General features: G+C 41.3%; 1 protein-coding gene across 2 annotated transcripts in view; it reads right to left on the reverse strand.

Moving 5' to 3' along the window:
- Positions 1 to 16,650, reverse strand: part of MASP1 (MBL associated serine protease 1) — a 119,049-nt gene that overhangs the window by 14,751 nt on the left and 87,648 nt on the right. For both annotated transcript variants that reach the window (XM_089680133.1, XM_089680132.1), the window contains exons 11-12: positions 3,598 to 3,732; positions 952 to 1,056 (exon numbers count right to left, since the gene is read on the reverse strand). In XM_089680133.1, the coding sequence (XP_089536259.1) occupies positions 952 to 1,056; positions 3,598 to 3,732 (240 nt within the window). The remainder of the gene's footprint in view (positions 1 to 951; positions 1,057 to 3,597; positions 3,733 to 16,650) is intronic.

Genomic DNA, 16,650 nt, shown 5'->3' on the forward strand with positions numbered 1-16,650 from the left:
TCAATTTGCTCTATACTATTAGAATGTTCCTTGCATTATTTATGTTGCTTCTCTCTTCTTCTTTGAGGTCTGCTATACAGGGACTACAAGAAGTTAATACCAAATAAAAATACATTTAATAGATGGAATTGCTCTTCACGTTATTGTGTATGTCTATCTACATCATATATGTATACAGTATTTATATCCCTTAACAACATCCTGTTTCTTCAATAATGTACTGGCCGTACTGGCCATATTGACACTGCTACTCTATATGTATCCTGTTCTGCATTTCAATTTTTTCTTGGTGCTTTTGTACAAGTAAAATAAACATATATTCAATCTAAAATAAATTTAATGATATAATCATTTTTACAGAGCTGCAATCATTTTAGTTATTTATGCATGCACTGAGTTCAGCTTTAAGATTAAGATTTCATGAGAGGAAGAATAATTTTTATATGACGATAACTGTGCTACCACAGCATCATCATCATTTTCATTATCACTATCATCATCATCAACAGTTTTATTTTTTGTGTTTGTATTTTAGTATGTTCCTTGCTGCTATATCATGTTTTGCTGCTAGTAGTATAGCTTTTAGACACTTTCAGTCTTCCAATGTTTTCCCATTGTCTCCATGCACCCTCACTGAGTTCAGATGTCCCTCTTGAGAATCAGAAGGTGTATCATTCCAGAATGCTTTTTCACTTGCAAGAACTGCTCAGAAAACATCCTCTGTAAGGCGCCTAGCAGCTATAAACTACATTGAATTTCAGTCTGACACTGCCTGTGGATCTTGTTGAGTCAGCAAGTTACCATACTGTGTGCACAGACTGGGTCTCATGAGGTATATTTTTTGCATAAAGCGATATTTAAATTTTCAGGGTTGCCACAGTGTATTTTAATACATATTAGAAGCTAGTGATAAAGATAGTTCAGTTTAATGTGTCTTTGTACAGCACTTACCTAGTGTGATGTTAAATGATGAAAGTGTGTTTAAAGTAAGGCTTGTCTCTTCTGGGGTTACTTCATGGTGCAGGCAGTGGGCAGCAGTAATAACCCATTTGTTACCTGCAAAATATAAAAATTTTAACACATATATATCATATCAAAGCATGACAAAGGTCAAGTCTAAGCACTGGTTCACACTGATGCAGTGCGGAATTCACAGCGTTTTCTGTGCGAATTCCGCACCGCATCAGAATCGCCCCCCTTTCATGCGAACCGCTGCGGGTGTGTATGTTATGTTAACAACACCCTTAAAGTGGTCCACAAAGCGTGGTGCGATGTGCAGAATTGGATCGCATAGGTGTGACTACCCATGCGATCCGATTCTAATGTGGGCCCAAAGAAGGGTCCTGCACGTTTTTGGTGCGGGTGCGGTGCGATTTGAGCCATACAAAATGTATGGTTCCAATCACACCGCACACAAATCGCATGTGATTTGCACAGGAATGCGGTGCGGATGAACATCTGGAGGTGTGGGCAATAATGTGGGTACAGATTCAAGGTGTATGGCTTGTAGTGTGGGGGTTAAATAAGCCTTAGCACTCTGTAGATCCATAATAATAAGTGATAAGAACTTATATTTATACATTATAGAAATGTATAGAAATTTAAAGTCAGCAGCTTCATATATTGCCTACACAGCCCATGGGGTCTAGTGAAGTATTTCTCATAGCCAATCTTTCCCTTGGGATCCCTGGTGCTGTTGTCTTGGATGTGAGAGTCGGCAATAACTGAGAAGCACCGTGAAACTGTTCCTGCAGCCTCCCGGCATGTGTGATGTGTTCCTCCTTTTCTTCAAGGATCTTGGCCCCCATGTGTGGTGGGTCAGAGTTTTTACTCCTAGGTGTTTCTGGTTCATAAACCAAGACCCTCCTTAACCACTTCCTGTCTGGCCCACGTACATAAACGGCCAGACGGGAGCAGTGCAGGAGAGGGTGGCCGTTTATAAATGTCCTCCCGCATTCCCTGCCTGTGTGCGCTTCCTGGGAACGCATAGCACTGCAATCTGGTGCCCGCTGTGTCCTCTGGACAAAGCGGAACACTGATCGCTGTACGGGACCTCTGTATGAGGTCCAGATCATGTGATCACTGATTGGCCAATCAGTGATCACATGAATAGTAGTAAGCAAGATGTCATTTCTGCCATCATTGCTTACTACTAGTGAAATCTGTGAATGATCACATAGGTCACATGGTACAAGGCTATTCACAACAGCCTTGTACTATGTGACAAGCTGTGACCAATCACAGCTCTCACAGTATTTCTCAATGGCTGCTAGAAGAAGGGCATGCATAGTTAGGAGGGATGCCTTGATGGTATCAAGAAACCAAATGCATGCACCACCCGATGAACATCTGGAGGTGTGGGCAATAATGTGGGTACAGATTCAAGGTGTATGGCTTGTAGTGTGGGGGTTAAATAAGCCTTAGCACTCTGTAGATCCATAATAATAAGTGATAAGAACTTATATTTATACATTATAGAAAATAATTCTTATCACCCCTGATGCCCATCCGGGGATATATATGCTATGCTCAATCAGTGTATTCTGTAAAATGTACAGACATATTCTGGTTGACATCTACTGCATATGCATTAGGTGTCCTGGGCAGGGGCGGACTGACAACTCATAGGGCCCCCGGGCAATAGGGGATCATGGGGCCCCTGTGTCCTTGCCCAAATTCAAAAAAGCCTATGAAAAAGGTACCAGGGGCATCTCATGGGGCCCCCTACTGACCCCGGCCCTCGGGCAGTGCCCGAGTTTCCAAATGGTCAGTCCGCCCCTGGTCCTGGGACTTACCACCACCCAACTGACTTCTGCCATTGTTTGCTTTAAGTAGTGTTCCACATTACTGTTATCCCTGGAAATTGCTACATGATGAAAATGCAATGGGCTAAAAGGCTTGGAGGGACACATTTGATTGCACATTTGATTGTCTGTCACATGCTACAAACCCAAAATTTAAATTAGATATCATGCTCCCCTGCTTGTTTCCACTTGGGTGTCTCCTGTGGCTCACAATACAGATGAGTGTTTACTGGCACCAGGGGCGGACTGACCATTTGGAAACTCGGGGCCCGGGGTCAGTAGGGGGCCCCATGAGATGTCCCTGGTACCTTTTTAATAGGCTTTTTTGAGTTTGGGCAAGGACACAGGGGCCCCATGATCCCCTATTGCCCGGGGGCCCCATGAGTTGTCAGTCCGCCCCTGACTGGCACTCATGTATATGTGCCCAGTTCCAGTATCAGGGTGGCTTCTTCTCCACCTCCTCACCTCCTGCTTGTAAATCTGCCCAACCTGGGAAGGTGGACCACATAATATCCACAGACTAATGACTAATGGACACTGACATCTTGAAACCCAGACACGGCAGGGAGCTAACGCAAAGACCCCTCCCCCTCTCCTCCTCCTCCAGGCAGCTGATGATAGAACAGCAACAGTTCCAGGTAGATTATCATGTAGCACTTGAGCTGGGGACACAATTTTTAAAATGAAAATTAAATCTGAGACACTCTTTAGCCAGGGACAACCTCCTAAAATTGAGGGCTGTCCCCAAAAAAGCAAAAGATGCCTGGTCACTCTAACCTAAGGTTGGGCTTACCAATTAGAGAGCCACCACAAAAGGGATGGCGATTCCTGGAAAACATGGCTATCCAGGGAGAAATGCCTCTCTTGGCTGTATTTCCTCGAGCAATTCTTGCCAGCATTGACCTGGAAAATTGTGGCTCCCCACATACTACAAAAAAAAACAAACAGAATTAGCATAATTTTTCTTTTATCCATGGCACATGGTGCTATTTCCTCAATGTACATTTGTGCAAAAAAAACCCCCATATTGTTAAACCCTAGCCTGCGTTTGTGCCCCCAATAGCCTATTGGGTGCATGAGAATTTAGAAAAATAGAAATGTTCCCCGTAACCTGATTGGGTGTGTGAATAACATCAATATTTATATAATCATGTATTTAATTACATATTTTCCAATAAACATACACACTTTGATGGTTGAGTGTGCTACTTGTTGGGGTTGATTTACTAAAGGCATAGAGACTGTGCACTTTGCAAGTGCAGTTGCTCCAGTGCTTAGCAAATGGAGGGAAACTTTTTTTTTTTTTTTAACCTTCTTTATTTACTTTGTTGTACTTAGGTGACGATGTGTTTGCTAGCAGGGAAATCTGTACTGGCAGGTTGCGGCTTCCTTTCCCTCTTTTGGCTCAATTTGGACTCGCCAGGGGACAAGAGAGTGGATGCTTGTTTGTTGTGTTTTTTGAGTGAAGATACACCTGGTAGGGCACAGCCCTGGTGGGTTAACCCTATAAAACCCATATCCAGTAGGCGTAGTGATTAAGATGCATGATTAATATGTATAGATGACTTATGCACTGTTTTGTATTATTGTTAATTATCTTTGTTTATTGCTATATTTATCTTCTCCCAATGGCATGTATATGCAATTATCTGTAAATCTCCTGAAGAAGCCAAAAATTGGCGAAACATGTGGAGTGGGAATTGTTGCATTGTGAACTCTAAGACACATGGAGCACTTTCTTGGTTTTAAGCCTTTACAACTACCAATGTGATGTAGCTTTTTTATATGATAATATTGTAATAAAAGTTTTGTATGATTTTAGTACAACATCAAATGTTTAAGATTTCTTGAGCACCTTAACCTCCCTGGCGGTTTAACTAATCAATATTTTTGAATGTCAAAGTGGTACATTGTTTTTCATGGCACTGGACAAAGCACTAGGGACAACATTTAGGTGAAATGGTTTGATACAGTAATGTAATACTATCAGATTTTAGTGTATTGAGTGAATGTCATATTTTTACTATTTTGAATTTCCCACCGGTTCCGCCCCCGTACGTCCGATGTTCGCAGGGAATGGAACCCGGAAGACGTGACGGCATTGGCCCGCAGATATGGCCGGGGGACACAGCGGGAGGACCTTTCGGGATCGTGGGACAAGGTAAGGCTTGAGGAATCGCTGCAGTGTAATCCCGAGTGTAGCTCGGGGTTACCACTTCTGGTACTGAAATGAACCCCAAGCTACACTCGGGATTACCGCCAGGAAGGTTAAAATCCCTTTTGTTTTTGTATATTGATGGTTACTCCAGAGCTTAATAAATAGAGGGATGCTCTCCTGACTTCTGAGATTGATTTATTAAAGGCAAAGAGACTGTGCACTTTTCAAGTATAGTTGCTCCAGAGCTTAGTAAATGAGGGGAAGCTCTGCTGACATCCATCATCCGATCATGTGCATGCATGTTCCTTGCACATGATTGGGTATTCTTTCTAAAGTGAAGTTTTACCTCATTTACTAAGCTCTGAAGCAATTGCATTTTCAAAGTGCACCATCTATTTGTCTTTAGTAAAGCAACCCTATTGTTTCCTTATTTTGGATACTTATGGAGCAGAGTAGAAGTATGTGAAGAGATACCTGTAGAACCAGCCTATTTCACAGAAAATAATGGTGGGGAGATGTGTTTTGCATGTTCTCCCTGTGCCTGTGTGGGTTTCCTCCAAGGACTCCGCTTTTCTCCAACTCTCTAAAGACATGCTGGTAGGTTAAATGGCTCCTGTCTAGATTGGCCCTAGTATGTGTAAGTACGAATATGAGTTAGGGACCTTAGATTGTATGCTCCTTGAGGGCAGGTGTGATAATTGTGTGCACAGATATGGACAATGACAACCATAATTTGGATCATATTCTGCAAATGTCATTCTCACTCCAAATCAGTCCCCCTCCCTTTTTTTTTGAATGGCATGTGGTGTGTGTGTATGCTGGGGTCACAAGGTCATTGGGCACAGCTGGATATGCTTCATGGTTGTAAACCCAATTAGCTGGTTCCATGATGTCTGACAGACCCTTGCCTTGGTTGGGTCGTAAAGCTATAAACCAGTCAGTCACTGGACATGCAAGCATTCCAGGGTGGCAGTAAAACATACATCCCACTTAAAACCACTTTTACATACAATTTCATAACGTCTACCAGAGAGCAGAAAGCAATATGTCTTTAACCATCACAGCCAGATATGTCATATTTGATGTCTGGACATTCAGAATATGGTTCTACATATTAACCTGCCAGTGGCTAGGCTGCTGCATGCACCTATGGAAGGTTATTGAACATGGTATAAACGCGCAAGGGATTTGGTCATAGCCAGGGCCCCTGCCTAAACACCCCTCCCCAAATGAGGTGATTGGTTCTCTGTTTTAAGGAGACACCCTGCTGGGTTCCTAGAAAACAGGCTGTCATGCCTGGAGAGAGAGATAAAGAGATTCTCCCTTTTAACATCAGGAACAAACTTCGGGAGAAAAGGTACCCTTTTGTTCAGGACACTTGAACTCTGCTTAAACCAGGACTTCTGCAAGTATTCTACCTTCTTAAACTTCTTTCTTTATCTCTCTGTTGTGTTATTGCTCTCTCTATTTATATATATATATATTGGTTACATCTTTTCTGTAAATATTTTTATTGCACCATTTTGACATTTTTAGTAATTAATCCTATCTTCTGAAAAGTGTTGAATTGTTTCTAAAGCTTTTTAATGCAAACTAAGAATCCCTGTCTCTGAAGAGTGCTACTGTGTGTTTTAAAACCTCTCTATACATCTGTCTGCGGTGACAGTGTGTATACAGACGCTTATTCAAACATCATAGTGTTACTGCTAAGATTTTTGAGTTTCCTCCTTCTCTGTAAAAAGGTGGTGGTGGCAGTGTGAAGGGTTCATTGCGTAATTAACCTGACCCAGTAACAATCGCTCTCAGGCTGTTGGCACCTAGATTGGGGTCCAGTGAGCTGGAAAATCTTTGTGCAGGGTGCAGCTGAGAGTGGCATTGTTACTCAAGTGGCAGCGCGGTTTTAGATTTGCTAGTCCTTCGGTCAAAAGTTGGTGAGAAGGACTGGGGTCTGACGCCGCTCCTGTCACAGCAGGGACTGATGTGAATGTACAATATATATATGTAAAACACTGCATAAATTAATGGCACTATATAAGTACCTGTAATAAAAAAATAATAAATAAATAAATAAAATCACCTAAGATCAGTTGACTGAAGGTATCAAATACCCTTTTCTGTTGAATATCCAAAAAAGCAGAGGCATATTAATGTTTTTTTTTTAAATAAAATGCAAGTTTCTACAGTAATGGGGAGCAGGGTATGAAGCAGTTTGTCACAAACTGTATAAACATTATTACTCCACATTGGACACATTGCTGTTTAGACCCATAATTCTATGAATTTCAAAGTCACTGCCATTTTCGGACTCCATGAGAGATTTTTTCTTCACTTTTTTGTTCCGCTGACAACTGTTTTGCAAGACCTCTAATACAAAACAATGTAACATACACTGGAATTATATATCGCTGCTATCTAAATGTGTGAAATCATAATAATCATAGAAATTATTTACATGCATGTGGCAATTGTCTTGGAATAACTGTAGATGTTGTTCCCAGCTTTTCCAGTAGATGTCAGTCAAGTAACACCAAAGTTTATATGATGCTTGAATTAAAAGCATGAGAATTTCAAGCATGATTTAAGCATTTTGAAAAGTTGACATTTGTTATTTCATAAAATTGCAGACATGTACTAAAAACCACAGCAATCAAATACTTGATTTCTTTCTTTAATTTAAATTAGATACATCAAAGTTAGTAGGTGGCTTGTCACAGCCCATTAGCCTTTATTCATTGTCAGCCTCTATGGAGATTGTTAGGTTAATCCTTGCATGCATGAAGCTTAGATTCTTATGCTGTTTTATTTAGTACGGTATTCAAAGAGCAACTTACTTGAAATTTCTTTACTGACAATCATGGATTCAATGAAATCTTATTGCTATGGGTTTTTAGACTTTACACATCCTCATTGCTTTGTGTCTTACTTTATTACATTAGTGGGTAGTCTCTGTTCTAACCTCTTTTGCAATATTCACCATTTCTATCCACTAAAGTGGAGGTCTCCAAACTGCAGCCCACAGGCCGGATGTGGCCCTTTCTTTGCTTTTATCCGGCCCTTGGGACACCATTTCTCCCACTGACACCAACAATGAGGCACGCTTCCTTTCACTGACACCAAAGATGTGGTACTTTTCCTTCCACTATTCCTGATGATAACGCACTACTCTTCCACTCACACCAAAGATGTGACGTTATTCTTCTCACTGACATCCATCAGTGGGGCGCTATTCTTTCCACTGATACCATTTTCTGCTCCCACTACACACAGTCCATCCCCTCTAAAGTCTAAAGGCTGGTATACTGGCCCTTTGTTTGGAAACCCCTTTTCTAAAGGTATAATCACATACAGTTTGCATGCCTATCAATGGAAAAGGGAGTTTTCTGCTAATATTATTCTGTGACTTTCTAGGCAATCCAAATATTAAAAGCAGGTTATAGTTTGAGTAAACATAGCCTTCTATGAAATGAGATAATTTTATAGATGTTTATGAAGTGTATATACATACAGTATACTATGTATATACTGTAAATCCACATGTATAGTTTTTTTTCAATTTACACTACTCTCTAAAGTTAAAAGTAAGTTAAAACCCAAATTCTGTTAAAAAAAAGTCAGCACAAAGGACAGTCTCTTAGGTAAAATCTTTAGTCCTCTGACACCGCATCCCCCCCATACCCCGCAGTAGTAATCTTCTGGCGCTTCAGAGATTAATACAGACACTGGAACTATAAAATGCACTGGTCAAAAGTGCTGACTATGCCCGCCCTTTCCACCTCCTTCTTCATTCATAAAAGCCATACTTTACCTTCTATGAGTGAAAAGCACTTTCATTCATCCACCTGTCCTCCATTCATAGACACTCCAAGGAATTTCATAAGAAGCAAAGTGAGTGTTTTGCAGATCTCATATGTTTTTGGAAAATGAAGAAAGAAAACGTAAATTTATTTTTTTCTTTTCTTTTTCAAAACCATGTGACAAAAATGATATCTGAAAAACACTCTCCATGCCTCTTATCAAATTCCTTGGGGTGTCTACTTTCCACAAAGGGGTCATTTTGGAGGATGTTTATCCTATCCTGATATTTTAGGGCCTCTGAATCTGTGATAGGTAGTGAGGAAGTGATATGAGGAAATTTGCCCTTTGAAAGCCTGAAGGTGGTCATTGGATTTTGGGAGTCTGTATGTGGCTAGGCTGCCAAAAAGCCTCACACATGTGGTATCTCCATAACCCGTAGAAATAGCAAAATGTATTTTGGGGTGTTATTCCACATTTAGCCATGGCATACATGAGCGTTATATCATTTAAGTGACAACTTTGTATAAAAAGAAATGGTTGTCATTTTCCAAAGATTTGTGGCAAAAAAATAAAATATTCTATGGACTCAATATGCCTCTCAGAAAATTCCTTGAGGTGTCTACTTTCCAAAAAGTGGTCATTTGGGTTTTTTTTGGGTCCGGTGGCCCCCATAACTATCCAGCTGGTCAGTTTTTCTAAATGGTTTATGAACGGTTTTGCTTCATGCTTTGTCCACATTTCATTGGCGATAGCCTCCATTTGCTTTTATGTATGTTCAGCACTTTTAACCATTAAACAAATAATTTATATTTTGACCTACTACACTATGGCCACTATTCTCTGCTCCACATCGAGCATTTAACCCCCCAGGACCATATGGTGACCACCCTGAGGCCCAGAGGAGAGTGACTCATATAAGCTGACCCCCATTGCAGCTTCCACCAGTAGAGAAGATCTCTTGAGGCGCCAGTATTGTGGGACAGCCTGTCCAGTGTGAACTGCACCTTCCACAGGATAAGAGGGGACCTCTGGCTATTAATATTGCACTTACCTAATGCGCATCTGGTGAGTGCGCATTTCTTATATTTCCTACACGGTTTTGACGAGTGCCTCACTGGGAGTAACAAAGTCACCATTTCATCTATTTGTCATTTACCGGACATTGTTCCTATGGACTTCATACTGTCTATTTGAGGGTGTGGCCAGTCTCTGATATAGTACATTTAATTTTTTTATTAGCGCTGCACTTTTTCATAAGGTTTAAATGTAACTAACGTTCACTGGCTTTACAGTAGTTGTAAACTTTTAATGAATGGCATTTGGTTTACTAAAGGACTATCAAAAATGGTTTCATTTTTAATTAAAATACTGTTTTTTTCTTTCGGGTATGGGTGCAATTTAAATATGGATACAGCTGTGAGTTAAATATATTTAGGAACTCCCATCTTAGGATAAATGTAGGTCCTGACATTGCTAGTGTCTGTCTGAAAATTCAAGTTAAATGACTTTGATTTGAATACCTTTTGAATCACTGACCTGGAATGAGCTTTCAATAAACAAAAGATGGAAAAAAGGTATCAATCCTTATCTCTGTTTATTTTTTTTTAGTGACTCAAAAAATATTGAAACTAAAGCACCATTATGACAGTCACATTTTTTAGAAGTGGAGGTCAGCAATGGGAGCTAACATAATTTTTTATGACAGTTTATCTTTAGAGGATAAGTTCATCTTTTGAACAACAATAATAAATGCACATTTTTTTGCAGGTAAAAAATGTGCACATATTGTTGTCCAAAGTAGCCTGTAAAATCCTCTCAGTAGAAATTTCCTCTAGTTTTTTTGTCTGAGATCTGAAGATGTTCTTGTTGGCAAGGTTCAAATGTACAAAGCCAGAACATTATAGACATGGTTTGATGAGATTTGTATGGTGGAATGCAAGTGGCCTGCACAGAGAATGACCTTAACAATACAGATCACCTTTGGGATGATTTGGAATGCAAATTGTGAACCAGGTCTTCTCCTCCAACATATTTTGGTTGAAAGAACAGAAGTTTACAATGAGACACTCCAAAATCTAATGGAAACAAAGCGGAACATGATGAAAAAAAATCTTGGGGGCATACATTACATACCCAATAAATGCAGGCAAGACTCCTGATCGAACCACACAATAATCAAGCTTTTCTGCAAGATTAACACAGAGAACTTCAGACTGCTGCTAATAGTCATAGTCACACAGATATTTTTAGACTTAAATTCATGTGTGATGGATGTCAGTCCTTTCCTTTTTATGACGCAAAGGAAAATATGCCATTTACTGCATATGTGGTGCATCCGTATGTTAGCATTAGCTCACGGCATATCTCAACAGGTTCAAAGGCAAGCTATCAACCTCTGGTTATTCTTATTGAGTCCTCTGCCCATCTAAGGTCACCTCTAATGAAGAATATCTTCTGAGATAGCTCACCCATCAGTACATCAATCAAACAAAAGCAGTAGTGAGTATGACTCTCTCACTGTACCATCACTGAGTTTGAGTCTGAATCTCTCACTGTGCCATCATGAGCATGGATCCATGAGTTTGGGTGTGAATCGCTTATTGTGACAACGAGTCTGATTTTAAATCTCTCCTTGTTCCTTCACTTAATTTGAATCTCTAACTGTGCCATCTCATGTTGAGCATGAATCCTTTGCTGTACCATCACTGAGCCTAGGTATGAATCCCTTGCTGTGCCATCCTCTAGCCTGCATATAAATACCTTTTTTGTTGTCTTTGTTGTTTAAGAATGAATCCCTCATTTGTGTCAGTACTGAATTTAAATGTAAACGTCTGACCCTTATAATCACTGAGTCTGAGTAAGAATCTATTATTGTGGCATCCCAACGTTTGAGTATGAATCCCTCACTGTGTCATCACTGAGCCAGAGTATAAATCCCTCACTGTGTCATCACTGAGTGTGAGTATGATCCCATATTGTGCCAACACTAAACTGAGTATGATCCCTCACTATGCCATCATTGGGTCTGAATATGATCTCTCACTATGCCATTATTGGGCCTTTTTATGATCCCTCACTGTATCATTACTGGAGCTGAACATGATCCCATATGTGTTTGAGTGTGATTTACTCACTGTGCCATCACTGAATTTTTCTTTCATCCCTGTGCCTTTAAGGAGGGGTGGTCTCCCTCCAGGCACACCTGATCTTAATCTATCCACTGCCTTTATCGTGAGTACTGAGGCTTACTCATATACACTCATCGGCCACTTTATTACATTCACCTTGTTAGTACCAAGAAAATATCCAACACACCATTACACCACCACCAGCCTGAACTGTTGATACAAGGCAGGATGGACCCATGCTTTCATGTTGTTTACGCCAAATTCTGACCCTACCATCTGAATGTCGCAGCAACCAGTTTGCCCATTCTCCTCTGACCACTGGCATCAACAAGGCATTTCCATCCACACAACTCCCGTTCAATGGATATTTTCTCTTTTTTGGACCATTCTCTATAAACCATAGATATGGTTGTACATGACATTCTCAGTAGATCAGCAGTTTTTGAAATGATTAGATCAGTCCGTTTGGCACCAATAACCATGCCACATTCTTATTCTCCTTTCTTCCCCATTCTGGTGCTCAGGTTGAACTTCAGCAAGTCATATTCAGCACTTCTATATGTCTAAATGCATTGAGTTTCTGCCATGTGATTGACTAATTAGCAATTTGTGTCAAGCAACTGAACAGGTGTACCTAATAAAATGGCCAGTGAGTGTATTTGCAAATGTATGCAAACAGAACCCTCTGTTTTTAATGTGAATTGTAAGACAGGGTTAATTTGGTTGTTTTGCAGCCTGGCTGGTAAGTGTGCTGGGAAATCTTTGCTTGTTTGCCATATGTGTTGCCCTTCCATGTGCACCTTGCTGCAAAGGCTAGTTATATATTTGGATGGTTGCCATTTTTTTGTACAGTTTGGCAAAGGGACACAGTGGATGCCTTCAGCTGCCATTTTGCATTTGCTGGGCATCACGTGCTGGTGCCGGCATGTTCCGATGCCTTTAACCACTTGCCGACCAGCCAAAGGGCTGCACCTCTGCTCAAAATCACGTATATATACGTGATTTTGCATTTCGGGTAGGGGGCGCGCACGAGGTGCGCGACCGCCCTACCCTCACCACTGATTGTGGCCACGGGTGTCAATCACCTGGTCCCGGGCCGTGAGATTACCCGCCGGAGCCCGACGATTAGCAGCAAACACTGACAGGGAGCACAGCTGCATTGTTTTCAATGCAGCTCTCCTCCCTGTCAGTTTGAGCATACTGATCCGGATGGATGAGCTCAACCTTCCGGATCAGTGTGTGTACAGTGAAGCACCCCCCGCCCCCTATTGAAACACTACCCTCACACAGTTAACCCTTTGATAGCCTCCCCAGTGCCATTAGTACAGTCTCAGTGGTTTTTTTTTGCAATGATCACTGTATTGGTGTCACTGGGGATGTCAGTGACCCCAAGTCAGAGTTTTTGTGCATTAAAAGTAAAAGAAGTGTTTTTTTTTTAAAATTTGCTTTTGAAAAATTGCTGTGCGAGTACTATGTGACAAAAAAATTGTAGCACCCACTATTTTATTCACTAGGGTGTTTGCTTTAAAAAATATATAATGTTTGGGGGTTTAAATTAATTTCCTAGCAAAAAATACAGATTTTTTTCATGTGAACAAAAAGTGTCAGAAAAGGCTTGATCTTCAGGTGCTTAGAAGAATGAGTGAAGTGTGGCATAAACTTCTAATGCTGGGCATAAAATGCCCCCACCCTCCAAAACAACCCCTTTTTGGAAAGTAGACACCCAAACTATTTGCTGAGAGGCATGCTGAATCAATAGAAGAATTTTTTTTTTTTTTTACACAAAATTGTCACTTAAATAATTTATTGCTCACACATGCCATGGGTATATGTGGAATTACTCCCCAAAATACATTATGCTACTTCTCCCACGTATGGGGGTATCACATGTGAGAGACATTTTGGCAGTCTAGCCAAGTACAGGACCCCAAAATCCAATAAGCACCTTCAGGCTTTTAAAGGGCTTTATTTCCTCATTACACTTCCTGACTACCTATGAGAGATTCTGAAGCCCTGAAATGCCAGGATGGCACTTAGCAGCCCAAATGACCCCTTTTTGGAAAGTAGACACCCCAAGGAATTTGATAAGAAACATGGTGAGTATTTTGCAGATCTCGTTTCTTGCCACAAGTTTTTGGAAAATGAAGAAAAAAAAAAAACATTTTTTCTTTTCTTTTTTTATATTTCAAAACCTTGTGAGAAAAAATGAGATCTGCAAAATACTCCCCATGCCTCTTTTTAAATTCCTAGGGGTGTCTACTTTCCAAAAAGGGGTAATTTGGGGGGTTTGGTGCTATCCTGGCATTTCAGAATTTCCGAAACTGTGACAGGTAGTAACGAAGTGAATTGAGGAAGTTACTCACTTTCAGGCTTTCAAAGTGGTTATTGGTCTTTCAGGCTCCTGTATGTGGCTAGGCTCCCAAAAAGTCTCACACATGTGGTATCCCCATACTCGGTAGAAGTAGCAGAATGTATTTTAGGGTGTAATTCCACATATACCCATGGCTTGTGCGAGAAATATATCATTTAAATTACAACTTTGTGTAAAAAAAATAAAAAAAAATGTTTTTGTCATATTCTAGAAACTTGTGGAAAAAAAATAAATCTTCCATGGACTCAATATGCCTCTCAACATATAGCTTAGAGTGTCTATTTTCTGAAAAGGGGTCATTTGGGGGTGTTTGTACTATCCTGGTATTTTAGCACCTCAACAAATGTGATGGGCAGTCAGAAACTAAAAGCTGTGTAAATTCCATAATCTATATCATAGTTTGTAGACTCTATAACTTTCACACAAAGCAATCAATATACATTTATTGGGATTTTTTTAACCAAAAACATGTAACAGAATACATTTTGCCCTAAATTTATAACAAACTTTGAGTTTACCATATATTTTTTATAGCAGAAAGTAAAAAATATCGTTTTTCTTCAAAAGTTTTGGTCTTTTTTTGTTTATAGCGTGAAAAATAAAGATCGCACAGGTGATCAAATACCACTGAAAGAAAGCTCTATTTGTGTGAAAAAAAAGGACGTAATTTTTGTTTGGGTACAGCATTGTATGACCACGCAATTATCAGTTGAATTAGTGCAGCGCCGAGTAGAACAAAGAGGCCTGGGCATTAAGGGGGGTAAATCCTCTGGAGGGCAAATGGTTAAGGAGGGATGGGCTTCCTCCTGGCACACTTGCCCTTAATCTGATTATTGCTATATGTGTTCCTACTTGGGAGACTCTGAAATGTAAATAATTAGGACCGTAGTATACAGAGAAGCCTTGATGTGGGCATTTCAGCCTGCACATATATGTGCAAACAAAACCTGTTTTTAAGGTGAATTTTTAGACAGGGTGTCACAATATAGGTGCTCTGCCAGCCCCAATTATTAATTTCTCCTTAATCCCATACTTAATTCATTGTGCCCAAATGAAGTACATCCTTAATTAATTCTTTATGTTCTTGTGCCAAATGTTCCCAACTTCAATCAATACATCTTCCCCCTGTCATCCTGCCAAATGTTCCCAAATTCAATCAATGTATTTCCTCCACTGTCATCCTGCTTTATGTTCCCAAATTCAATTAATGCCTTTCCTCCCCTGCAATAATGCATTCCAACCCAAACTTCGTTAGACAATTTCCTCTCTGTCGTTTGTGTATTCTAGCCCAAACTTCGTTAACATTGTCCTCTCTGTCGTTTGTGTATTCTAGTCCAAACTTCGTTAACAATTTCCTCTTTGTCGTTTGTGTATTCTAGCCCAAACTTCGTTAACAATTTCCTCTCTGTCATTTGTGTATTCTGGCTCAAACTTCGTTAGCCACTTCCCACCTTTCAGGATGACTGGCCCCCTGCTGTCTCTCATCCTGCCTCTGCTCTTTGAAGCCGAGCCTCATTGCCGAGCAATGAGGCATGCCGCCCACGGCCCGCCCCTGGTTGCCAGGGCGACCAGGAAGCATCCTACACCGGTTTAAGAGACTGGTGCTCGGCTCTTCCGGATCATCCTTTTCTGCTGCGCAGCCATCAAGGGAGCCCAGCTGCGGCGGGACCCTCGTGGCCAAACTCTGCCTGAGACCCCAGCCAAGGGGGAGACCACACGCCAGCCTTGCCTGAGACCCCAGCCAAGGGGGAGACCGCACGCTAGCTCTGCCTGAGACCCCAGCCAAGGGGGAGACTGCGTGCTAGCCCTGCCTGAGACCCCAGCCAAGGGGGAGACCGCACGCTAGCCCTGCCTGAGACCCCAGCCAGAGGGGAGACCACATGCCAGCCCTGCCTGAGACCCCAGCCGGAGGGGAGACCGCACGCCAGCCCTGCCTGAGACCCCAGCCAAGGGAGAGACCACACGCATACTCCGGACTCCAGCAGGTACCTGTGTCATACTATCTTGTTCCCTGGGAAACCAGGCACCCTGTTGGATCCGTGAGTACATGCTTCCCCTGTTTTGCCTGAACTGTTCTTGAACTGTTCCTCTGCCTCACTGTTGGATTACAAACTGTCTGCAGAGACCTTAACTTGCCCTTGGGGCTGGACTACAAGTGTTTTGGCCCTCTCCTTAATATTCCCCTACTGGCGAGGTCACCCTCCCTGCAATACCTCCATTCAGTGACTGTCATTTTGTCTCAGTAAAGCTTTGTGTGTTTGCCATCCGCTTTGTGTGTTCTGTCCTGCCTACCCGCCGTCACACAGGGTATATCTGGTTGCTTTGCAAGCTCGCTGGTAAGTGTACTGGGAAATCTTTTATTTGTGTACAGAAGATGGTCCCTCTGTGTGCCAT

Source organism: Staurois parvus, unplaced genomic scaffold (genome assembly GCF_062004578.1).
Source record: "Staurois parvus isolate SC_StPar_1 unplaced genomic scaffold, SC_StPar_1.0 ptg000235l, whole genome shotgun sequence".
NCBI classification, from domain to species: domain Eukaryota; kingdom Metazoa; phylum Chordata; class Amphibia; order Anura; family Ranidae; genus Staurois; species Staurois parvus.